The sequence below is a fragment of the Chiloscyllium plagiosum genome, unplaced genomic scaffold (assembly GCF_037043375.1).
Source record: "Chiloscyllium plagiosum isolate Xiang-an unplaced genomic scaffold, Cpla_swu_hap1 HiC_scaffold_19, whole genome shotgun sequence".
In the NCBI taxonomy this organism is placed as follows: Eukaryota; Metazoa; Chordata; class Chondrichthyes; order Orectolobiformes; family Hemiscylliidae; genus Chiloscyllium; species Chiloscyllium plagiosum.
The window spans coordinates 13,370,406-13,396,315 of record NW_028270157.1 but is presented as its reverse complement, the minus strand read 5'-3'; the positions used below and the strand labels follow the sequence as shown (position 1 = coordinate 13,396,315).

At 41.1% G+C, this 25,910-nt stretch overlaps 1 protein-coding gene across 5 annotated transcripts in view; it reads right to left on the bottom strand.

Moving 5' to 3' along the window:
• Window positions 1-13,153: 13,153 nt before the first annotated feature.
• Window positions 13,154-25,910, bottom strand: part of rxylt1 (ribitol xylosyltransferase 1) — a 45,024-nt gene continuing 32,267 nt past the window's right edge. For all 5 annotated transcript variants that reach the window (XM_087997025.1, XM_087997026.1, XM_087997027.1 and 2 more), the window contains exon 6: window positions 13,154-14,469. In XM_087997025.1, the coding sequence (XP_087853151.1) occupies window positions 14,067-14,469 (403 nt within the window). In that variant the 3' untranslated portion in view covers window positions 13,154-14,066. The remainder of the gene's footprint in view (window positions 14,470-25,910) is intronic.

Here is a 25,910-nt window from a genome sequence, read left to right as displayed (position 1 = left end):
CAACCTATCACAATTACTCCTCCACCTACCTCTACCTATCGCCTTCCCAGCTACCTTCCCCCCAGTCCCACTCCCACCCCACCCTCGTATTTATCTCTCAGCCCACTTCCCCCTTCACACTCCTGATGGAGGGCTTCTGCCTGAAATGTTGACTCTCCTGCTCCTCGGATGCTGCCTGACCTGCTGTACTTTTCCAGCTACACACTTTTCGACTCTGACTCTCTAGCATCTGCAGTCCTCACTTTTTCCTAGCTGCAGAATGTGTGTGAACAATTGCAATGAACATGTTGTGATGGCTAGGCTAAATGGACCAGTAGATCCTTTCACTTCATCATCTCACATGTGTGCAGAAGACAATATATGGGATGTTTCTTGGAAAATGACATTATATCCTGTAGAGTCCGTGTCCATTTATCTGATAATGCTGGCGTATCTTAATGTAGATGTTTTTGTGCATGTATAGCTATCAATTTTGTACTTGGAAACTAAACACTATATTTTGTTGACATGCTGTTTCTCAGGCATCCCAACATAAAAATAAATTGCAAGAAACAAATTCAGCAAATCAGTTGACATGAACTTAAAAAGCGAAGGATCCATTACAGGTTTATTCTAGCACATTCACAATGCAAAGGTTACTAAATTATTTATCAACTCAGTAGTATTTGTTACTGAGGAATGAAGTGGTACATGTAATTTTAATGGGTGAACAGGCATTTTTACAAATACAAAATGGCACTTCAAATTTAATGCCCACTTAAAAATAAAACCTCATTAGGCAGTGTGAATAGAACTATCCATGATAATAAATCAATTTGAAGATTGATACATCTTTCACTATTGGAATACTGTTCTGGAGAAATACTGTAAATAGAAAGTACAATGATTTTCCAATTGGAGTGTGGTCTTGATAGATTTTTACAGATCGACCATGATGGTTTCTTTGAAAGTTTAGATTGTGGCAAATTAGAAACGTATTCTTAATGATTCAGGAGATTGACTACTCTGTAAGTAAACAATCTTTCAGGTTAGCAAATAGTTATTTCTTCAATGATCTAAAAATCCTGTGTTTCATGTTTGTTTTTCTCAATCGTATATCCTCAGGGGGTGTAAACTGAAATCTACTTGTTCCTCTGTAGACTCACACTGCCACCTAGAGATTAGTTAGGAAATATGCCCAATAGAGCCAGGTAGAAAGGACCAGTTCATAATTAACATGTTTCTTATACTTCATTATTATTTTAAAAATGACTAAAATTGCAATGTTATTTGAAAAAGATATCTTACGTAGACAGGTGATGCAAGAGTCAAATGAAAAAATAATGAAAGAGTGTCATCAGCATATTTAGGAGCGGGTATATGAATAGGACGGGTTTCGAGGAATATGGGCTAAATGCTGGCAAATGGGACTAGATTTATATCTGAAAATGTGCTGCTGGAAAAGCACAGGAGGTCAGGCAGCATCCAAGGAGCAGGAGAATCGACGTTTCGAGCATGAGCCCTTCTTCAGGAATGAGGAAAGTGTGCCAAGCAGGCTAGATAAAAGGTAGGGAGGAGGGACTTGTGGGAGGGGCGTTGGAAATGCGATAGGTGGAAGGAGGTTAAGGTGAGGGTGATAAGGTAAGGGTGATAGGCTGGAATGGGGGTGGGGGCGGAGAGGTCAGGAAGAAGATTGCAGGTTAGGAAGGTGGTGCTGAGTTCGAGGAATTTGACTGAGACAAGGTGGGGGGAGGGGAAATGAGGAAACTGGAGAAATCAGCGTTCATCCCTTATGGTTGGAGGTTCCTAGAAGGAAGGTGAGGTGCTCTTCCTCCAGCCGTCGTGTTGCTATGGTCTGGCGATGGAGGAGTCCAAGGACCTGCATGGAGTGGGAGGGGGAGTTGAAGTGTTGAGTCACGGGGTGGTTGGGTTGGTTGGTCCGGGTGTCCCAGAGGTGTTCTCTGAAACGTTCCGCAAGTAGGCGGCCTGTCTCCCCAATATAGAGGAGGCCATATCGGGTGCAGCGGATGATGTGTGTGGAGGTGCAGGTGAATTTATGGCGGATATGGAAGTATCCCTTGGGGCCTTGGAGGGAAGTAAGGGGGGAGGTGTGGGCGCAAGTTCTGCATTTCTTGCGGTTGCAGGGGAAGGTGCCGGGAGTGGAGGTTGGGTTGGTGGGGGGTGTGGACCTGACGAGGGAGTCACGGAGGGAGTGGTCTTTTCGGAAAGCTGTTAGGGGAGGGGAGGGGAGGGAAATATATCCCTGGTGATGGGGTCCGTTTGGAGGTGGCGGAAATGGCGACGGATGATACGATGTATATGGAGGTTGGTGGGATGGTAGGTGAGGACCAGTGGGGTTCTGTCCTGGTGGCGATTGGAGGGGCGGGGTTCAAGGGCGGAGGAGCGGGAAGTGGAGGAGATGTGGTGGAGATGCTCGGTAGGTTTTTATGTTTGTTTTTGAATCTTCAGTGGATTGACAGATTAACTTCATTTGTTTACATCGATAGTCAGTGTTTATCAATCTGTTACTTGATTATGTATAATGCATGCTTCACAACCCAATCATTTCCAACATTTCTACAATGAATTCCGTTGGGGGTGGCAATCAGATTCTATCCCTTATATCATTTTCAACACCCACTTAAGTGGCATTTTCCAACTACACTGCAGAAAGTAAAGCTCTCTCAGGCTTCTTAGTGTAACTTTAATTGACGGCAAAAGATTAGTGAACAAGGTGAAGTCATCAAATTGTCTTAGGATCACTTCAGCAAACTAGATTCAAAGTGATGTCGTATCACCTAGCACAGATCGACTTGAAGTGTAAGAAACTGCCTAAGGAAATGTTGCTCCTCCTGTAAGTTATCAAAAAAGCAAGGTTAGAATATAATGTTCTAAAATGCTGTCATACCTATTGTTGAATTGGTAGTGGAATGATATAATAATAAGCTTCAAGAAGAGGCTGTCACTTGGTATTGTCACACCTCATTGAGAATCATCACAGAAGGTTTTTAAAAGTAGACGGAATTCCCCAATTCAAATGATTTTCAAACACAGGATGAAGAAAGTATGGACCTGGTTTCTGTACTTAACAAGAATGAATATTTATTACAAATAAATAAACATTAACTGCAGGTAAACCATCATGAACTGACAACATATATCACTATTCATTAAAACTTTAACCCCCTTATAAACTCTCCATCTACACACACACATATAGAAAGAGACAGACAGTAAAAGAAATCATAGGTGTTCCAGGCAGAGGGAAAGATTGGGAAAGCAGTTTTGTGGATCTCGTCTACAGGGTTTGCTGAGATGATTCTTGTGTTTCTCAATCTTCCCTCTCAGATGTTTTCACTTGTTTGCAGGAGGCGCAGGGTTCACACATAAAAGTCTCTAGCTTATTAACTGAAAGTCACAGCTTAAAGCGACTGCTGAAAGAAAAATAAGCTGGATTTCTTCAAGCTTAAAGTAATTTCTACTACATGGAACAAAGATAGTTTGACAGCTTGCAAAGATCTGATGGCTTCTCCCTTTCCTGTTCATAGCCCTAAGTAGTTCAGCTGGCAAAGAACCAACACAGTTGTCAGAGAGAAGAACTTTTTCAGTGATAACTGGGCACTAGTTCATAGACCAATCAGCTACATGAGGTAGGCTGAATCTCCATTTGAGCAATCCCTCGGGTTCTGCACATCTATAAATCTTCTGCAACTGCTGCTTTAATAAGTGCTGTAAATGGCACTTACAATGAGTATCAGATTACTTTGAAAACAGCATTTATCCCTCAACAATTCTTGGTTCTTAAAACAGTCCCAATTTCAGTCCACGAAAAGAGAAATAGCCTTTGCAATATACATAATGCAAAATGAATATAAAAATGTCATTAAAATGCTTTTATCGCTCATTTTACATCCTTTGCACAATTTTAAAGAACACATACAATATATTAAAATGGTTTCCAGCTATTTTATGAATATTTAATGGAAGAATGCACAAAAATTACAGTTAAGCAAATCTGTTACTCACTATAAGGGAGGATTAATATTAGATCGAGAGGAAGTATGGTTTAGCAAAGTTTGCTTCACTTACACATTTGGACAATTCAGCAATATCTCCAGTTCTAACTATTCAATTCAATCCACTCTGTATCATTGAGGACCATAATAGGCGTCATTACTACCACCTCTTGTAGTCAAATCAATGTGTTTTTAAAACTTATTTTAGAGAAAGAAAATCATTCTGAGCTGCATCTTGGATATAATCAATACTTTTTCATTTGTAGGGAAAGATACAGCTTGCATGAAATGCTGATCATAAAACATACAATCAATGGACACAACACATTGATACAAATATTGTGTTGATTCACTTTTGTAAGTGGGAGTCAGGTATTAAGCAATCATTAAAATCTTGGAACCAAAACAGAAATTGCTGGAGAAACTCACTAGGTCTGGCAATGCCTGTAGAGAGAAAACAGAGCTAACATTTTGAGTCCTGTGGCCGTTCTTTAGTTAGAATCCTGTAATGCCCTACCTGACAACACTCTGTGTGTACCTGCATTACACAAACTGCATTTATTTAAGAGGGACAGGTAGTAAACCCCATAATTAGTTTAAAATGCAAAGACACTTTGACACCATAAGATTAATTAAATTAAAAATCTAGAGATAGGTCAAAAGGGTTTAATTTCAAAGCTGGCAAATAAGCACTTAACAATGAAAAAGATAATAAACTGCAGGAGGACACAGGCTAAATAGTGAAATGGGCAGACAGATGGCAGATGGCATTTAATGCAGAGAAGTTAGAAGTGATATGTTTTGGTACAAAGACATAAGAGATGCAATATGAACAAAGCAATACATAATTCAAGGTGTTCAGGAACAGTGAGACACACACATTTAGGTACACACACTGAGCTGACAAGGCTATTAAAATGTATGTATTGGATCTTCAGTTTTAGTAATAAAGTCAGAGAGTACAAAAGCTAGGAAGTAATACTAAACATTAACTAAAACTGTTCAGAGCTCAGATGGAGTATGGTGTTCAGTCATGGACACAACATTCTATGAGGTTGTCAAGGCTTTGCACAGGGTACAGAAGACATTTATTAAAATAGAACCATGGGTGATGGACGTTATTCATGTTAAGAGACTGGAGAAGTCAGTGTTCAGTTCCTAAGAGCACAGAAAGTAATATCATTGATAAGAGATACTCAAAATTAGGAGTGTGAAAATAGATCAGTCCTCTGGGCCGGATGGGAATTATCCTAGGATCCTCTGGGAAGCCAGGGAGGAGATTGCCGAGCCTTTGACATTGATCTTTAAGTCGTCATTGTCTACAGGAATTGTGCCAGAAGACTGGAGAATAGCAAATGTGGTTCCCCTGTTCAAGAAGGGGAGTAGAGACAACCCTGGTAATTATAGACCAGTGAGCCTTACTTCAGTTGTTGGTAAAGTGTTGGAAAAGGTTATAAGAGGTAGGATTTATAATCATCTAGAAAAGAATAATTTGGTTAGGGATAGTCAGCATGGTTTTGTGAAGGGTAGGTCGTGCCTCACAAACCTTACTGAGTTCTTTGAGAAGGTGACCAAACAGGTAGATGAGAATAAACCGGTTGATGTTCTGTATATGGATTTCAGCAAGGCGTTTGGTAAAGTTCCCCACAGTAGGCTATTGTACAAAATGCGGAGGAATGGGACTGTGGGAGATGTAGCAGTTTGGATCAGTAATTGGCTTGCTGAAAGAAGAGAGGGTGGTGGTTGATGGGAAATATTCATCCTGGAGTCCAGTTACTAGTGGTGTACCACAAGGGTCAGTGTTGAGTCCACTGCTGTTTGTCATTTTTATAAACGACCTGGATGAGGGCGTAGAAGGATGGGTTAGTAAATTTGCAGACGACACTAAGGTCGGTGGAGTTGTGGATAGTGACGAAGGATGTTGTAGGTTACAGAGAGACATAGATGAGCTGCAGAGCTGGGCTGAGAGGTGGCAAATGGAGTTTAATGCGGACAGGTGTGAGGTGATTCACTTTGGTCAGAGTAACCCGAATGCAAAGTACTGGGCTAATGGTAAGATTCTTGGTAGTATAGATGAACAGAGATTAGATTACTTACAGTGTGAAACAGGCCCTTCGACCCAACAAGTCCACACCAACCCACTGAAGCGCAACCCACACAGACCCATTCCCCTACATTTACCCCTTCACCTAACACAACGGGCAATTTAGCATGGTCAAGTCACCCAACCTGCACATTTTTTGGACTGTGGGAGGAAACCGGAGCACCCGGAGGAAACCCACGCAGACACGGGGAGAATGTGCAAACTCCACACAGTCAGTCGCCTGAGGCGGGAGTTGAACCCGGGTCTCTGGCGCTGTGAGGCAGCAGTGCTAACCATTGTGCCACTGTGTTGTCCACATCGGTGTCCAGGTACACAGATCCTTGAAAGTTGCCACCCAGGTTGACAGGGTTGTTAAGAAGGCATACAATGTTTTAGCTTTTATTATTAGAGGGATCGAGTTCCAGAACCACGAGGTTATGCTACAGCTGTACAAAACTCTGGTGCGGCCGCACTTGGAGTATTGTGTACAGTTCTGGTCACCACATTATAAGAAGAATAAGAAGTAAGCTTTGGAAAGGGTGTAGAGGAGATTTACTAGGACGTTGCCTGGTATGGAGGGAAGGTCTTAGGAGGAAAGGCTGAGGGACATAAGGCTGTTTTTGTTGGAGAGAAGAAGGTTGAGAGGTGACCTAATAGAGACATATAAGATAATCAGAGGGTTAAATAGGGTGGACAGGGAGAACCTTTTTCCAAGTATGGTGACTGCAAACACGAGGGACACAACTTTAAAGTGAGGGTAGATAGGTATAGGACAGATGTCAGAGGTAGTTTCTTTACTCAGAGAGTAGTAAGGGTATGGAATGCTTTGCCTGCAACGGTAGTAGATTTGCCAACTTTAAGTGCATTGGACAAACATATGGGTGAATATGGAATAGTGTAGGTTAGATGGGCTTCAGATTGGTATGACAGGTCGGTGTAACATCGAGGGCCGAAGGGCCTGTACTGCGCTGTAATGTTCTATATTCTATATCTGGTTGAAACGGATAAGTTGGACTGGACGGTCTGCTTCTGTGCTGTACAGCTCTATGATTCTAAAATTAGAAATAACTTTGATGGAAGAAATAGAGACCAGTTTCCAGTCACAGAAATGTCAAAAAATAAAAGAACACAGCTTTAAAATGATTGGTAAAAGAACCAGAGATGACACAAGGAAACGTTTTCTTTTAACATGGGGAAATGTTACAATCTAAACTGCACTTCTGTAGAAGTGATGGTAGTAGAAATAATGGAAGCATACAAAAGAGAGTTTGTGATATCATTAATGAGAGCTGTTCCTGTATTTCCCCAAGTTCCTGTATTAACAGTGGAGTACAGCAGCCAACAGATTAGTTCCAGAATGTCTAAGTTCCAATTTGGTATTTGCAAATTATCATCTAAAATATGACAAAGTACCATTGTGAATTGAACAGTGAGATGAGACTAATTTTTCAGTTGTGGCTTTCTTCTATCTATTCAATTCCCTTTCATGATTCATTTAGAAGATGTGAAGATTGCTGACAAAGCCATCAATAATTGTTATCTAACTACCCTCAAGAACGTGATAGTGAGCCATGCTCTTGAATCAATACATTTTGTGTGGTGCTGGTACTTGCAGAGCATGGTTAAGTGGGAAGTTCCAGGATTTTAACTTGGCAACAATTAGAAAATATATTTCCAAGTCTGAATGGTATGCCACTTGGGAGAAATTGCAAGTGATGGTCTACCCATGCAGCTGCTGCCCTTATAAACTCTACCATAAGGAAGCTGAAGTCTGGGAGGTGCTGAAGGAGCAACCTTACGCATGTTACTGCAGTGGAGATAGAAGTGAAAGTTTAAAATGTGGATTAGGTGGCAATCAAGTGGGCAACTTTGTTCCAAACTGTTATTAAATTCCTCAGTGTTACTGCAGCTACAATGGTCAATGCAATAGCAGAGCATTGCATTTACATTTAGTTCATTTTTTGTGGGTAGTTGCAAAGCTTTGGGCAGTAATTTGAAATACTTAGCACAGAATACCCAGCTTCACTTGCTCTTGTAGCCACAACATTTATATAATTGATCCAGATAAGTTTCTGGTCAACCATGACCATCTCCCCCACAACCTCATGTATTATTTATACAGGTTTCAACAGGTGTGTGGTAACAATATTACTTTTCCAATGCTGTTGTATTGGTAATGTGGTATGATGGCATGAACTGCCTTCCATATGAGGAGTTGCAACTGGAATTAAACACTGTCCTTGACAATCCATCATTATCCTGGAAGGAAGATCATTGTTGAAACAGCTGATGATGGTTGGGCACAGGACATTACCCTGAGTAACTGGGGACTCTTGTAGTGCTGTGGTAGGATTCCTACCTCTGAGCCAGGAGGTTCAAGTCACATCTGCTCCAACCTCTGAACAGCTTTATTAGAAAATATCTACCATGAGGAAGCCCTACACCCATGTTCTGGAGGTTGGATCACAAACCCCCAGTTAGTAGGTAGTTGCTGGCTCTCATCATAGCAACATCTGTGTATGCTCTCCCTCCATAATGAGAAAGCCAGCTAAGTCAGTGAACTTCTGTTAAAGACAGGCTCCTACAGCTAGCACTGTGGAGCTTGTATTGTTAAAGTTTGCTGGAAAAGCACAACAGGTCAGGCAGCATCCAAGGAACAGGAGAATCGACGTTTCGGGCATAAGCCCCCCTGAAGAAGGACTTATGCCCGAAACGTCGATTCTCCTGTTCCTTGAATGCTGCCTGACCTGCTGCGCTTTTCCAGCAACACATTTTAAGCTCTAATCTCTAGCATCTGCAGCCCTCACTTTCTCCTGGTCTCAGAGCCCTCTCCACTCGATTCCACAGCGAGGTTTTGACACTGTGGTTGTGTGTTGCATTCTATGAGGATAGCAAAAATAAGACAGGAGCACATATTTCAATCGACCATCTTTGCTGGCTATGGACATTTCAAAAATCTTTGTTGAAGCAGTCTTCCAACATCCATATCATAGCCACTTGAGGACCATTCTGTGGGAGTGCTAAATAACTTGAATAAATTACTATGGACTAACACGTCTACAACAATTAATGTTATGGTTCTTGAGCCAGCCATGGGACAACTCAGCTGTTGATGTATCTTTGTTTGAAACTTGGTGTTATGGCAGGTGGAACAGCTGGTCCCAAGTGCCACTGAAATTTGTTCACGCAAGAAGGATAGGGTAAAGATAAGATGATCGACTGAAATATATGCTCCTGTCTTATTTTTGCTATCCGCACAGAATGCAACACACAACCACAATGTCAAAACCTCGCTATGGAATCGAGTGGAGAGGGCTCTGAGACCAGGAGAAAGTGAGGGCTGCAGATGCTAAAGATTAGAGCTGAAAATGTGTTGCTGGAAAAGCGCAGCAGGTCAGGCAGCATTCAAGGAACAGGAGAATCGACGTTTCGGGCATAAGCCCTTCTTCAGGAGGGCTTATGCCCGAAACGTCGATTCTCCTGTTCCTTGGATGCTGCCTGACCTGTTGCGCTTTTCCAGCAACACATTTTCGGCTCTGAGACCAGTCCAGGACCACGCAGCAAAGGTGTTACTTGAGGAGACTGAATATGTGCTTCATGCTGGTTCTAGCATCTCATGAGCTAATTTCCATTCTACAAGCAAATGTAGAGTTCTTAACTGCCATGTGTACAAAAGATAATCTTGTTCCATTGCAGCCATGCTCCAAGTGCTGTGTTGGTTTAAATAGAAATTGAGAAGTGGTGAAGTTAATGAACTTACACAGCATAAATGTATTGCAATAGTTGGCAGAAATTTGAACACAGACCTGCATGATTCAGTGGCAGTGGTCACTCACCATCTGCACAAACGAAGTCAGAGCCTTCACGACTGACAAAACCTGTCTGCTGACTGGTGAAATGCCTTAATGCTTACATATGCATGTAATTGATGGCAGGCTTTGCTTGTGGGGAGACTGCTATGGCAGAAAAGCCCTTTCTCACCAACTGCTGGCATCCACAGGGAAGATAATGGAAACAAATCCTTGTCCCTGCTTGCAGACTGCAGAATAAATTGTGTGGCTGCTGTTATAGGATCATCGTATTATTACAACACAGAAGGAAGCCATTCAGCCCTTTGTGTCCTTGCTGGCTCTGCAAATGCAACCCATGTGGTCCCACGTAATCACTTTTTCCCCTTATCGCACATTTTCTCTCAAGGTGATGATATAACTCCCATTTAAAATTGAAAAAGAACTGTCTTAAAACCAAGGACTGTGGAAGGAATTGCTACAAATTCAAAACAAGTGATTGGAACTCATTGTGATTTATGTTTACACTGTTACTTTTCAAGCAGTGAGAGAGCTAAGATGGCACAGATGGAGGTGTCTGTGCAGAGTGAGATTTGACCTGTAACATATTGCTGAATGGTTCATGCAAATGTGGCCAGTTGTGAATGCCAGAAGTTGTCAGTCTCATGGCAGCTCTCTGATTTTCTCTTGGGCCTGATCATTTACAACAGAGAGGAAGAAGCTTCCGAATTACTGAAAGAGCACATTCTGTGTCTCTACTTCACTGCAGTAAAAATACCAAAAGCAAGCCAGTTATTTTCTCCCACCAGTTGCTGTAAGCTGTTGCTTTTAACTAGTCACTAAGAAACTTTATTGTATCAACTGCTGTGCCCCCTGTGAAGTGAAACAACTTGGAGCAGATTGAAGAACAGGTGGTCTTGAGCAGCAAAAGGAACATCTCGTTGAATCCTATGGACTGCTGCCAGTGAACTGCATTTCCCCACCTATAACACCATTTCTGTGTGAGTGCGCACAGGAGTTTAAAAGATTAGGGTTTCAACTAATAATAATTATATACTGATAATTCATAGAACTGTTCATCTCTGACTAGAAATGATCCATCTGTAATAAATAGTAGTTAAGTACAGGAACCTGGTCAGTGTTTTCAGTTAACCTGATCCCAATTGACAGGAAAATTAGGAACTTTGCATACTTTTTAGTCATAACACCCTTCAGTGGGGTTCAAAAATCAGCACACTTTCTCAAATTAGTCATAATAGTTCCTAATTAGTCAAACTCCTTTTATCGGGGAGAAAGTGAGGTCTGCAGATGCTGGAGATCAGAGCTGAAAATGTGTTGCTGGAAAAGCGCAGCAGGTCAGGCAGCATCCAGGGAACAGGAGAATCGACGTTTCAGGCATAAGCCCTTCTTCAGGAATGTTGTCCTGAGCTGGGGTAGGTCGAGTTGCAGGGAATGTAGGTAGCGGTGCATGGCTGCAAGCGTGGAGCAGAGGATCCGGAGGGAGGTCTGTTGCTGGAGGCTTCGGATTTGTTGTAGGTACTGGTTGTCCTGGTTGGGTCCAAGTTTTGTTGGTCGGAACGTAGTCCGGAGTCCGTGCGGGATAAGTCGGTTCCGTAGGCAGGTGCTGAGGAAGGAGATGTGTCTGTGGTAGCGAGTCTGTTTGAGAATGTGTCTGAAGAGCTTCCGTGCAGAGGAGATGACCTGGGGGGTGCAGTGAGAGAGGGACTCACTGAAATCTTTGTAGAGGGAGGAAGAGAGCTTCTTCAAGGAAGGCATCCTTGTAAGAGGATTCGCAGTGGGTTGAAATCTTTGAGGAGAAAGTGAGGTCTGCAGATGCTGGAGATCAGAGCTGAAAATGTGTTGCTGGAAAAGCGCAAGCCCTGAAGAAGGGCTTATGCCCGAAACGTCGATTCTCCTGTTCCCTGGATGCTGCCTGACCTGCTGCGCTTTTCCAGCAACACATTTTCAAACTCCTTTTATCACCCTGTTGCTATTTATGTGCCTATAGGAGAGTTTTGTATTCACTTTAATATTAGCTGTAAGTCTCCTCCCATACACTCTCTTCGCTTCTCAATTATTTTTTCATGTTTCCCATTGAATTTTCAATAGTCAGCCTTGTTCCACCTCATATCTGCCATTTGTACTCATTCTACTTTATTGTAGTCAGTGAGCAAGCATGCAGATACTGCACCTGTTGAAGAAAGCAAATGGTATGTTGGCCTTCATAGCAAAAGGATTCAAATACAGAAGCAGGGACATCTTGCTAAAATTGGTACTTTGCTGACACCATACCTGCAGTATTGTGCAATGCTTTGGTTTCCTTATCTGAGTAAGGATATTCTGGCAATGGAGGGAGTACAATGAGGGTATACCAAACTGATTCTTGAGATGGCAAGACTGACCTATGAAGCAAGACTGGATTGGACTATACTCACTGGAGTTTAGAAGAAAACCTATAAAACTCTGACTAGGCAGGGTAAATCCAGGATGTATCCAATAACCAGGGATCACGATCTAAGGATCATTTAGGTCTGAGAGGAGCAGAAAATGGTGAGCCTGTGGAATTCTCTGTCAGCGAGTGGTTGAATCCAAAGCATTGAATGTTCTCAAGGTGTTATACATAATTCTTTGGGCTAAAGGGTAAGGAGAGAAAGTGGGAGCAGGATACTGAGTTGGATGATCAGCCATGATCATACTGTAGGGTAGAGCAAGTTCAAAGGGCTGAATAGCCTACTTCCATTCCTACTTTCTACGTTTCTATGTCACTTTCATTGTCCATGGACCTCAGGATTCGTTTGCTAACTTTGCAAGAAAACCTCATATGTACCCAAACCACCTTGGCTTTTAAAGCATTCCATTTCTTGTTAAGTTTCCTCCCCCAATCTTTGACTCCAATTAACTAGAGCATGATTTGTTTTCACTCCATTGAGGCTGAACTTCACAAATTAATTATTTTTAAACGGGATTGTTCCTACTCCTGGATTACAGCCAACTCAATCTTAGGATATGATGATCGTATTCCCCTGCAAATGCTTGACACACAACTAGGTCCAGTAGTTCCTCGTTGCAAGTTGAGGTCAAATGGTTAAGTGCTATAGTCACTTTGATCACAATTGGAAATGCTGGACCATCTATGAGTGGACTGCGCATTGGGGGCCATCTCAATGGTGAACTGCTACATGACTCCTCAGTTAGCTGAAGAACTATAGGCCCATAGGGCTGAGTAAGAAAAATAGGCAGACTTTCTACTCTGACGCTCTCTTCACAACCTCAGGACATCTGAAACATTTCACAGCCAATGATGTATTTATTGAAATGCAGTAATAGTTGTAATATAAGCACATAAGCTCCTACAAAACAGTAACATAATGATCAGAATTTTTTTTAATTGTGTCAGAATACCTTCGAGCAGCACTCTTCAAATTTCCTGAGAAAACCTATTGAATATCTCACCTACTTGCTGTTCCTCACACCACTAAGAATGCTCAAGATGACTCCCAAAGCTGGGCTTTGTAAGACTGCAGAAACAGAATTATTATAAGATATTGCAAATTCTAATGTACCAATTGTCCTGAAGAAATCCAGCCAGCTTTCTCTCACAGGCGCAATAAATTAGCACTTACAAAGCAGTGGCTTTAAATACCTTTACAAGCCTGAAATCATACCAATTCTTCTGTCATAATTTAAAATAGGGCCTAGCACTTCATTTAAATTCATAATGCTATTTGTGTTTCAGGCTTACCCTTGAGGATAGCCTAGCCTAAATGGTAGTGGGCAGGATCGAAGCAGTACACAGTTCTGTGAAGAACTGAGAATTTTGACTTGTTATCCTGTGTGTTCAGGTGAATCATGTAACAGTCAGGACTTAATTCTCTGATTAAACTGGAAATGATAAAATTATTCATTCTTCAGAAAAGCATGGGACATGAACTGTCAAGCGAATTATTTTAAAATCAAAATCCAACTTTCTTACAAGTATAGATTACAGAATTGGAGTCAGATGTTCCAAATTTTCTTTCTCTGGTGGAAAATAACATCAAATGTTCCTCATGGAGAACAGAACCGATATCACAATGTAAGGAACGGTTCCTTTACATAATACCTTTATGCCAAAACGTATTGGCATACTCAGCGAAAGTGAATGTAGTTTACTATAGTAAACAGATGTTAGAAGTCATCTCGGGAAGGAGATCCAAATGTTTAAAAAAAATGGCTTTCAAGGATATCAACAAACTTTTGTCTCACTTGTGTTCTGAACTGTTTAAACCACTCGATGACCAATCTCCGTCTGTGATTTTTTTCCTGCAGACTCATCGCTTTCTCTTTTTCTAAAATAGCAGGCAACTCTTTCCAGTCTTTTACAAAAATAAACGGTGCTCCCATTAACTTCAGGAGACGCAATGGGGCATTCTGGAACACTGATGAGTTGCCACATTGTCCTGGGGTCATGACATCTTCAACAACTGGAACAGAACCATAAGAGCAAGCTTCGTAAATTCTGTAGCATTCAGTATTTATTCCCACAGGGCACAGCGTGAGGTCACTTTGCAGCAAAGCATCTTGATACTTCTTTAAGTTTTCACTTGTTTCTTGAGGTAACCACCTACATGGGGAACAGTAACAGAAATCAATATTCATCTGTAGTTTGTGCTTCCTTGTGTCTATCATAAACTGCAATTACCTTAAATAAAACCGAGCATCCTGGTATTTCTGCATCAAATTACATTTAGTTAAGGCACACCAGACAATGTTAAAATAAAACCGTAGTTCATTAGTAATTATTAAGATATATACAAATATAAACATTCGGCTTAGTTTCCTTTGCAAAGTGAGGGGACTGAGACAGAACACTCTAAAAACACAATTCTGAGAATCATAATAAAACTATTACTTTCCACATGAAAAACAGAGTAATTTGGAAAATGAAGTTTCTCTGCAATGACTGAATCTGTAATGAACAGAAACAGAAGTAGGCTGTTGTGGTTGTGGGTATGTTCACCAAACTGGGAAGTTGGTCTGCAGACATTTCGTCCGCTATCTAGGTGACAACTTCAGTGCTTTGGAGCCTTCTGTGCTGTGAAGCTGCTGTACTGTCTTTTCCAGAATTTATTTGGTTCCGTTTCTGCTGCTTCCAGTTCATTGTAGTGGTTGGTATATTGGGTCTAGGTCAATGAGTCTAGGAGTACGCTATTCAACCTCTCAGAAAGTGTAGGATAGTAATATATTGTTGGCAGGCCTCTTCTATACTATATGGTTCTGAGATTCTCTACAAGCCTATTCTCTTAGTTCAAGGCTGATCTATATCTCAATTCAATTTCTCCAATTTGCTTAATTGCAAGGCAAACAGTCTTCATCTATTCAATACCCACCGCCCCCTCTCATTTACCTCTCAGTCCCCTTGGGCCACAAGCCTCATTCCTGATGGAGGGCTTATGCTTGAAACATCGATTCTCCTGCTCCTCGGATGCTGCCTCACCGGCTGTGCTTTTCCAGCACCACACTCTTTGACTCTGATCTCCAGCATCTGCAATCCTAATTTTTTTCCTAGTTGATTATAATCTTACTGCAAAGCCTCTTCCAAGGATGCCTACCTTGAAGGAGTTTTCCTCCTCCCTCGACAAGGATCTGTGAATCTCTGTCTCTTACTGCACCCCCCAGGTCATCTACCTCTTGCATTCCCAGCTACCTTTCCCCCAGCCCCACCCCCCCCCTCCCATTTATCTCTCAGTCTCCTTGGGCTACAAACCTCATTCCTGATGAAGGGCTTAGGCATGAAACATTGATTCACCTGCTCTTCGGATGCTGCCTGACTGGCTGAGCTTTTCCATAAACCACACTCTTTGACTCAAATCTAATCTTCTCTAATTTCCTCCACCATCCTAGTATCTGTCAGATATTGACTTGAATCTCTGTGGTAACAGCAGCACAACTCCCTCTAAGCGACATTTGTACATATAATCGACACAGCCTTTCTGTCAAGTACGGCAGGACCCAAGAGTCTAGGTCAAGAATTCCTACAAAGTGTGGAAAAATACAGGCCACATTATCTTTGTGCTGCTTTCATAATGAGGTACCATCAATAGTTCATAAGGTGCAAAAGAAAGATTATTCAGCTTTCGCCTGAATGTTTACAGGCATCCGTTAACATGAAAAAAATTGATAAAGCAGCTGAATCTGTTGACAAATATAAACAATGCAGCAAAGGAGCGAAACAATACTGAACTAGAGATGATTCAGGTTTGTTGGGGAAGGGAAACAGACCAGATGCAGGTTAGGGTTGGGTAAGGAACGGCACTACTGTAGCAAAAGAAAATAAATCACAGACCCAATGAAATAACCAGAAGGAAAGCATGAGGAGATTAATGTTTCTGAATGAAGACCAGATGCATGTTCTGTACTATGCTACTAATACAAAATTGATGGGAAAGATATGAGACTGATAAGGAATTGCTACTGGCAAGGAAGAGTTGATAATGAGTTACCAATGCACAAACATTAGGGATATGATAAGATTGTGCTGTGCAATCCAGTCTTTTCAATAATTTTTACTTTATTTCAATACAAGAGGCTAGATGAATCATCTGTAAACTTAATCTCTACATAAACAACCTAAGGTACAGTGATGGCATGATATTAATTACAAAAACAAGAGACATTGTTCTGGAATTTATGGTAGCAAACCATCAGCCTTTATCAATATTGCTCCTCTGAAACTGACAGCATAGCTGGAAGCTGCACATGCAGATTTTAGTACATGGAAACCCAGAAGCTGCTGCAAGTCTTGCTGAGCTTTTCCATAGCGTGCACTATTTACTGTCAAGATTAGAGTGGTGCTGGAAAAGCACAGCAGGTCATGCAGCATCTGAGGAGCAGGAAAATCGACGTTTCGGGCAAAAGTCCTTCATCAGGAATGATGAAATCATTCCTCATGAAGGGTTTTTGCCCGAAACGTCGATCTTCCTGCTCCTTGGATGCTGCCTGATTTGCTGTGCTTTTCCAGAACCACTGTAAACTTGACTCTAATCTCCAGCATCTGTAGTAACCAATTTTGCCGGCATTATTTACGGAACCAATAGGAACAGTAATTCTGCGACTCATTATAAAACTTTGAAAAAGTTAAAATCTTTTGATAGTCAATTTATTCTTAACAGCATACATTGTTCATAATTAAGGAGAAATACCCCCGGCACTAAAATAATTTTTGTTGAATGTCATTTTTTTTCCATTAAAGGGAAGTCTATATTTTCAGAATGCTGTAAATATTTGAAAGTTGACTTTATTTCCTTCCTTAATCCCATGAGTATGTAATAATCATTTATTTCAAAATTGGTAAAAATTTAAAAGGTAAAGAGAATCAGTGATTTTTACTTCAAGGTTTGCTGTCTATGGTCATATCCCACTGCAGCTGGCTACTTACCCAGCTTGAGGTGCCAGCAGACTGGAGGTTGGCTAACGTGGTGCCACTATTTAAGAAAGGTGCTAAGGACAAGCCAGGGAACTATACACCAGTGAGCCTGACATTGGTGGTGGGCACATTGTCGGAGGGAGTCCTGAAGGACACGATTTACACGTACACGGAAAGGCAAGGACTGATTCGGGATAGTCAGAATGGCTTTGTGTGTGGGAGATCATGTCTCACAAACTTGATTGAGTTTTTTGAAAAAGTAACAAAGAGGATTGGTGAGGGCAAAGCAGCAGACGTGATCTATATGGACTTCATTAAGGCATTTGACAAGGTTTCCCATGGAAGACTAGTTAGCAAAGTTAGATCTCATGTAATACAGGGAGAACTAGCCATCTGGATACAGAACTGACTCAAAGGTAGAAGACAGAGGGTGATGGTGGAAGGTGAGTTTTTAAGACTGGAGGCCTGTGACCAGTGGAGTGCCACAAGGATTGGTGCTGGGTCCACTACTTTTCATCATTTATATAACTGACTTGGATCTGTACATAGAGGGTATAGTTTGTAAATTTGGAGGTGACACCAAAATTGGAGGTGTAGTGGACAGCAAAGAAGGTTACCTCAGATTACAACAGGATCTGGACCAGATGGGCCAACAGGCTGAAGAGTGGCAGATAGAGTTTAATTTAGATAAATGCGAGGTGCTGCATTTTGGGAAAGCAAATCTTAGCATGAGTTATACACTTAATGGTAAGGTCCTAGGGAGTGTTTTTGAACAAACAGACCTTGGAGTGCAGGTTCATAACTCCTTGAAAGTGGAGTCGCAGGTAGATAAGATAGTGAGGAAGGCGTTTGGTATGCTTTCTTTTATTGGTCACAGTATTGAGTACAGGAGTTGGGAGGTCATGTTGTGGCTGTACAGGATGTTAGTTAGGCCACATTTGGAATACTGCGTGCAATTCTGGTCTCATTCCTTTTGGAAGGATGTTGTGAAACTTGAAAGGGTTCAGGAAAGAATTAAAGGACGTTGCCAGGGTTGACGCTTTTGAACGAGAGGGAGAGGCAGAATTGATTAGATTAGATTCCCTACAGAATGGAAACAGGCCCTTCGGCCCACAACTCACACAGAAGAGTAACCCACCCAACCCTATATTTACCCCTGACTAATGCACCTAACATTAGGTTTGAGTCCCACCGTGGGCGACTGACTGTGTGGAGTTTGCACATTCTCCCCGTGTCTGCGTGGGTTTCCTCCGGGTGCTCCGGTTTCCTCCCACAGTCCAAAGATGTGCAGGTCAGGTGAATTGGCCATGTTAAATTGTCCGTAGTGTTAGGTAAGGGGTATGGGTGGTTTGCGCTTCGGCGGGTCGGTGTGGACTTGTTGGGCCGAAGGGCCTGTTTCCACACTGTAAAGTAATCTAATCTAATCTAATTATGGGCAATTTAGCATGTCCAATTCACCTAAACTGCACATCTTTTGGATTGTGGGAGGAAACCGGAACACCCGGAAGAAACCCACGCAGACACGGGGAGAATGTGCAAACTCCACACAGTCAGTCGCCCACGGTGGGACTCAAACCCAGGTCCCTGGTGCTGTGAGGCAGCAGTGCTAACTACTGAGCCACTGTGCCACCCCATAATACAGCCCCAAACAGACTTGGGCTGTTTTCCAAGGAACATCGAAGGCTGAGGGGTGACCTCATCGAGGTTTATAAAATCATGAGGGGCATGGATAGGATAAATAGACAAAGTACTTTCCCTGGGATGGGGGAGTTCAGAACCAGAGGGCATAGGTTTAGGGTGAGAGGGGAAAGATATAAAAAGGACCTAAGGGCAACATTTTCACGCAGAGGGTGGTGCGTGTATGGAATGAGCTGCCAGAGGAAGCGATGGAGGCTGGTACAATTGCAACATTTAAAAGGCATCTGGATGGATATACGAATAGGAAAGGTTTGGAGGGATATGGGCCGGGTGCTGGCAGGTGGGACTAGATTAGGTTGGGATATCTGGTCGGCATGGATGAGTTGGACTGTTTCCACACTGTACATCTCTATGACTCTATAATGCCATCACTACTTTTGGTTGCCTGGAGAGTTTGTTGTCTTTGCACCAGAAACAAACTGATATCAAGATGTGCATATCAGAAACTGCTGGACTTTTGCGGACAGCTTTCTTTTTGGTCAGCACCATGGCTTCACCACTGACACTAGCCTTTTATAAAAGATGCTTGAATAGATAAAACAAACATTTAACAAGTGTTATGTATAGTTAATAGCGTATGCTGGACTCTCATTTCTAACAAAGATGACTGGAGACATCTGAACTATGCTGAGTCAGAGTAGATTAAAAATTATTTAACAGGAAAGGTCTTTGACTAATTAGTATGGTAGATTACAGTAAGAAGAAAATGGTTTCAGCTTATGATTCAGAAATCTCAAATTTCTGCTGAAGCCAATACTCTATAGAACAGTTGGCAGAGATCCCGAATTAAGTAAAGGAGAACACAACTAGATGACATAACATAACAGGCCAGGTACTGTAATAGATTAGAGTGGTGCTGGAAAAGCACAGCTGGTCAGGCAGCATCCGAGGAGCAGGAAAATCGACGTTTCGGGCAAAAGCCCAATAGTCAGTCTGAGCAGCGACAGAAGGATATGTAAAATTTTTGTCAAAGTATCTATGTACAGGTTGTTTTGTGTGTTTTGTCAGCACGAACTGGCTATAAAGCGATTGATAAATTGTGGACATTGTTTGAATAACACAAACTTTCTACTGAATGGTATAGTGATGTTCTATTATCGATCTTCTACAGCGTGATTTTCTGTAGCAGTATTCCATAGTGTGTTTTTTTATAGTGCAAGGTTGCAGAGGAACACAACTATCATGTTATAGCAGAATGACCTGAATTAGCAACTGCACTTTAATGCAATGGACTTCAGTGAAGCAAATACTCAGGATATGTGCTTGCATTAATGTAATCTTTCTTTGGCGAAAACTGACAATTGGTAGGGAAAGCAAGATACACCAAGACAACTGGACACAATAGTCTTATGGGTATTTGATAGTCTCCTCAAGCAACTATTTTTAATACCGATTGTCTCCAGAATTCACAGTGATGGATTTAATCTATAGGCTTTCTTGTACCAAACTTTCTGAGAGAATGCAATGTTCTCACCACTTACACAATATTTTGCAACTGTTCCAGAAATTACAGTGGATATATCTCTGGTACATTGAGCTCATTTACTTCCAAACTGCAGGGCTAAAACTTTTCAACAGGATACATTGTAAAATATTTATTGACTGAGCTACAGTTTGATGACCGAGGGTTTAAGATACTTAGAGAACTGTAGCAATTCCTGTAATGCCATCTTATTCTATTAAGTAGTGTAAGAAACCACACATTGTTATTGTTTGTTGGACTACACACAAACATAGAAGTTGAACTGCTCAAATTGAAAAACAGGAAAGTTTGCAATTTGAAAAACAGGTGTGACACAGTGTTGAGCTGTATCATACAATGCTGACGTTAGGAAGCAAAAAGGGATGCAGTCAAGACTGAAAAGTACCAAAATCTTTCAAGTCAAGGAAATTCTGCATGAGGGTAACAGTTCTCTGATAGATTGAGATGCTGAGTGCGAAAAAGCTGTAAATGCCAAGGGTAGGAGAACGTGAAAAGATCCAGCCTGCAGCCAGTTGGCTCACTTCCTACCTTGTTTGTGGGGAAAAGGCAGAAAACCCTGGAAAAGTTAAATGAAAAGAATTCAAAAAAAAAAAAAAACCCAAGTTCACCTGCTCAAGCACTGAATTAAAAGACAATATTCACCACAGACCCAGGCAACAGCATCCTATCATTACAAAACTCAAAAGGACTGAAAAATAAAAGACTTTTCACCTTGTGGAATGGATTTATATGCTTGAAAATTTTGTTTACACTGATAATATGATTTTCCACCTGTATTATATGTGATAAACTATTTATCTTTTGTCTGTTTGCATCATGATTGAATGTGTGTGTATTTGAGGTTTGGAAAGATATACTTTAGGTTGCATAAATAAGAATTTCTTACTTTTATTGCTCTTATTAAAGTTAAGTTTGTTACAGTAAATAGGTATTTTTACTGTTACTGTATAAACTGCTCTAGGTAGCAGTCAGTCACGCTTTGGTAATCTCATTGGGATTTTTATACATTTAGCGATGACTTGTGGAACAGTGGGAAATAACTTTCAATTTAGTATTTCTAGTTAAGTTGTGACAAAAGCTGTGGCACTTATCCAAAAACAATTGTGATTAGATTAGATCAGATTAGATTAGATTACTTTACAGTGTGGAAACAGGCCCTTCGGCCCAACAAGTCCACACCGACCCGCCGAAGCGTAACCCACCCATACCCCTACATTTACGCCTTACCTAACACTACGGGCAATTTAGCATGGCCAATTCACCTGACCTGCACATCTTTGGACTGTGGGAGGAAACCGGAGCACCCGGAGGAAACCCACGCAGACACGGGGAGAACGTGCAAACTCCACACAGTCAGTCGCCTGAGGCGGGAATTGAACCCGGGTCTCTGGCGCTGCGAGGCAGCAGTGCTAACCACTGTGCCACCGTGCCGCCCACAATTGTGATGCTTGCTCAGTAAGAGTTTCTAGAACCTGTGTATTATCTTATTGTTGGAACAATAACAAAGTAAGCAATGATAGAAATATGTAGACAATCCCATCAAGATGCTGATTTTTCTCCAATCACAAATCATTCTTTCAGTATATAGCCAAGACTATACTGCCTATTCTGAGACGCTATCAATCATTAATTTGAAGTACGACACCAAATCAACATACTTTTTAAAAGTCCAAGATCTGTCTTTCATGTTATCAGATATTTTACAGCACTTAACAGTCAAATAATTACTTCTTTAGTGCAATCACTGTCACTTCGGCCGTCCCAATCACCAATGTGCACACACCATGGCCCCACACTGAGCAAATTACAATGTGTCCAGTTTTTCTGTATTTGGTCAGGATGCTTGAGAAAGGTCTTTGAATGATGTTTATTTTTGACTTGATATCCCCTTGAGAGACAGCACTCCCTGATAATGCAGCAACTCTCTCAGCACCGCACTGAATTGTCAGCCTAGGTTCTAAGCTCAAGCCCTGGGAGTAGAAAATGGGGTGATCCTGCTAACAAATGAGCACGTGTTCACAACATCAACTGCATTTCAGTCTAGTTAGTTAAACATGGCATGCCTTCCCCAAATCTCTGTAAACAATCTATAACAGATCTAATGGGATCATTTGAATCTTTTGATTTAAAAAAATGTCAGGTTACATCAGCTATTGCTTGAACCCCAAAATCACTTCTGAGTTTAGAAAATTTACAAAAAAAATTAACTAATTTCATTTCCTATCACCTGTAATCCACAAGTACAGTAGAACCTCGATTATCCAAACAAAATGGGAGGGAGTATTTTGTTCGGATAACTGATCATTCGAATAATTGATCTGATTGTAAATAAGCGGTAATTTATGAGTGCCAGCTATCTGAACATTGCTTAGTTATCCGGCAATGCACGTCATAATGCTGTTTAACCAATAACTGATCTATTGTGAACAAGTAGCAATGGAGTGAACATTTCTTGGGTTTTCCAGCAATTCGGATAATCTGAAATTCGGATAATTGATGTTTGGTTAATCGAGGTTGTACTGTAATGTTTTCTATACTCAGTGCATTTCAACTTATCAGTTTAAATTTCATTCATGGGAGGTGGGTTAGGCCAGCATTTATTTCCCATCCCTAGTTACTCACAGTTAATAATCAGTGTCGGTCTGGAGTCACATTTAGGCCAGCTCAGGTAAGGATGGCAGTTATCCAAATGTGTTGACATTTGACAATGATTTCATGGTCAGTATTAGACTCTTAATTCTAGATTTTTATTGGGTTTAAGTTTTACCATCAGCCATGGTGGGATTCATACTATGGCCCCCAGAACATTACCTGAGTCTCTGTGCTAACAGTCAAATACCACTAGGCTACCGCCTCCCTGCATATACTGACATATGTTATTTGCACACTACCACTTTGCTTTTGCTGTAACTCTAATATCTGATTTACTTAAAGTATTCTCCTCCAGAAGTAATTATTTAGTTACTATTTCACTGTACCCAAATCCTAAAATTTGGAGCTTGCTTTGAATCTGTGTGCATAATAAACATTGAATTCTGCGTGTGTGATTGTGACTGGGTCAGGTATAGCCATTTCCAATTGGTCTGAGTTGGTCACAATATTGTAGAACAATACAGTGGGAGAGGTGAAGAGACTCAGCCATGCAAATGGACAAGAAAACAATGATAAAATTGTACCAAACACTGAGACAGTCCCTCTTCTACAAGTATCGCAAAAATGAAATTTCTTCTATAATAAACACAGAAATTCACATAGCTCAACTTAATTTGGCTAACTTTTAAATGTTCCTTCAAATTATAGCAAGTAACCATACAGAAGCAATGTGCAGCTTCAGCATCATTCTAGCAGTAACTTCAGACTCTGGATCTAGGAACTGAAAAACAGGAGAGTGTTAATCAACCTAGGCGAAAGTGGGTACTGTAGATGCTGGAGATTAGAGGGAAGAAAGTGAGGACTGCAGATGCTGGAGATCAGAGCTGAAAAATGTGTTGCTGGAAAAGCACAGCAGGTCAGGCAGCATCAAAGGAGCAGGAGAATCGAAGTTTTGGGCATAAGCTCTTTTTCAGGAATTCCAGCAACACATTCTTCAGCTGCTGGAGATTAGAGTCAAGATTAGAGTAGTGCTGGAAAAGCACAGCAGGCCAGGCAGCATCCGAGGAGCAGGAAAATCGATGTTTCGGGCAAAAGCTCTTCACCAGGAAAGCCCTTCCTGCTCTGTTAATTAACCTGTCAAGCCTGTTCTATGTGAACATTACTGATCTGCACTTCAACCCTATTTACTTGCCTTTGTTCGATGCCCCTTGGTACACGAAGCTGTTAAAAACTTATATCAATCTCTGCCGTATCAGTTCCATGAGGGGGACAGCATCAACTGGTTTTAGGACAGCACCAAAATTTATACTTAACAGGTGTTCTGCAGCTCAGACTGGATCTTTCCCTGACACTTAGGCTATGCAGGTAAAGAAGGACTTCCTGATTTCACTCCAAAATAGTCTGGCTCTCATTTTAAGATTCTGTAGTTTCTTCTGGGGTCCCACATCAAACAATTTCCTTTTACCTACTACAATCTTTACATTGTCTTAGTTATTACAATTAATAATTTTGTAATTTTTCCTTCCCTCTTATCTAACAAAATCATGACTGTTTGAAGTGAGCGCTATTAATGAAAAATGAATGAAATTTATCTTTAAGAAACTTTTTGTTACATCGAAAAATTCTTGTTAAGATATAAAGAAATGTTTCATTAATTCACAGCAGGAGTTAACTCAGAACATTCAGCAGTGTTACCTGCTCCATTCAGATACATATGAAGCAACCATGGTATTGTTTCTGTTTAATGTCAGAGTGGCAAGGGGAATATTAGGAGGGCAGGGGAAAGAGAAGTAGTGATAGCACTGTTGGAAGTGGAAGAAATGACTCATCTCCAGTGGTGAGAAGTCAGCAAATAAGCACATGCACACAAAAAAGGTAGACTGCCTGGGAATATCAGGAAAAGATTGAATTGAGCTGCATGTTATCTGTAAACATATAGGAGGCAGCTCAAGGAAGCAGCGCTGAGGACAGAAAATACAGCGAAAACATACGTATTTATTGTGAGGATTTTAATATATTTTGTAGACTGCTTAAACCTCCCTATTGTAAAGTATATGAATGCATGTCAAGTACTTTTTAGGAACAAATGTGTCTATTGCTTTTGCTAATTCCCAACTGCTCTTGATAACCGTTAGACACCAGCTTTACTGATCATCAATTCGTGGTTGGTTTTTGAAACCAGCCTCTGTGCTCCCTTTCCTATCCTACATCATCTCAGAATTACAAAGTTGTGGGGTCAGGTTCCACTCCATAAATATGAATCTAAATACCAATAAAAGTCTCTTTTGGATGACAGATTTCATTGTTACATGTTTTCTGCATTTCAATAAATTTGTCAGAAAAATTGCAGAAAAACAAATCTAGGTTGACACTACCAACTCAGTGTAACGGAATGCTATAACATCAGAGGTACTTTCTTTTCAATGACATATTAAGCAGAGGCCCATCTCAGGTATAAGTGAAAATTCCAACAGTACTATTTTGAAAGATCTGGAGAGATGTCTCTGTTCTCTTGGACAGCATTGATCACTCAACCAACATCATAATTAAATGCTCATTGTCACATTGCTGATTGTACTTATGATATGCAAATTAGCTGCTGCCTTTCCTGTGTTACAAGTGACCAAAAAGTACTGCATCAGCAATAAAGTGATCTGTGACATCCTGAGGGCATGAACCTTGTCATATAAATGCACATCTTTAATCATTCCTCCATGGACAGCCTCAGTGTGAAGGCATGCGAAGTGAAGGTTGTGTGTTAAGCGCGGCCATTCTTCTGTTGCTTAGCCCAATACACGCTGTTGATTGATCTACCCTACCCATGCTGTAATATATGACTGGATAAACATACAATCCTCTGTTCTCT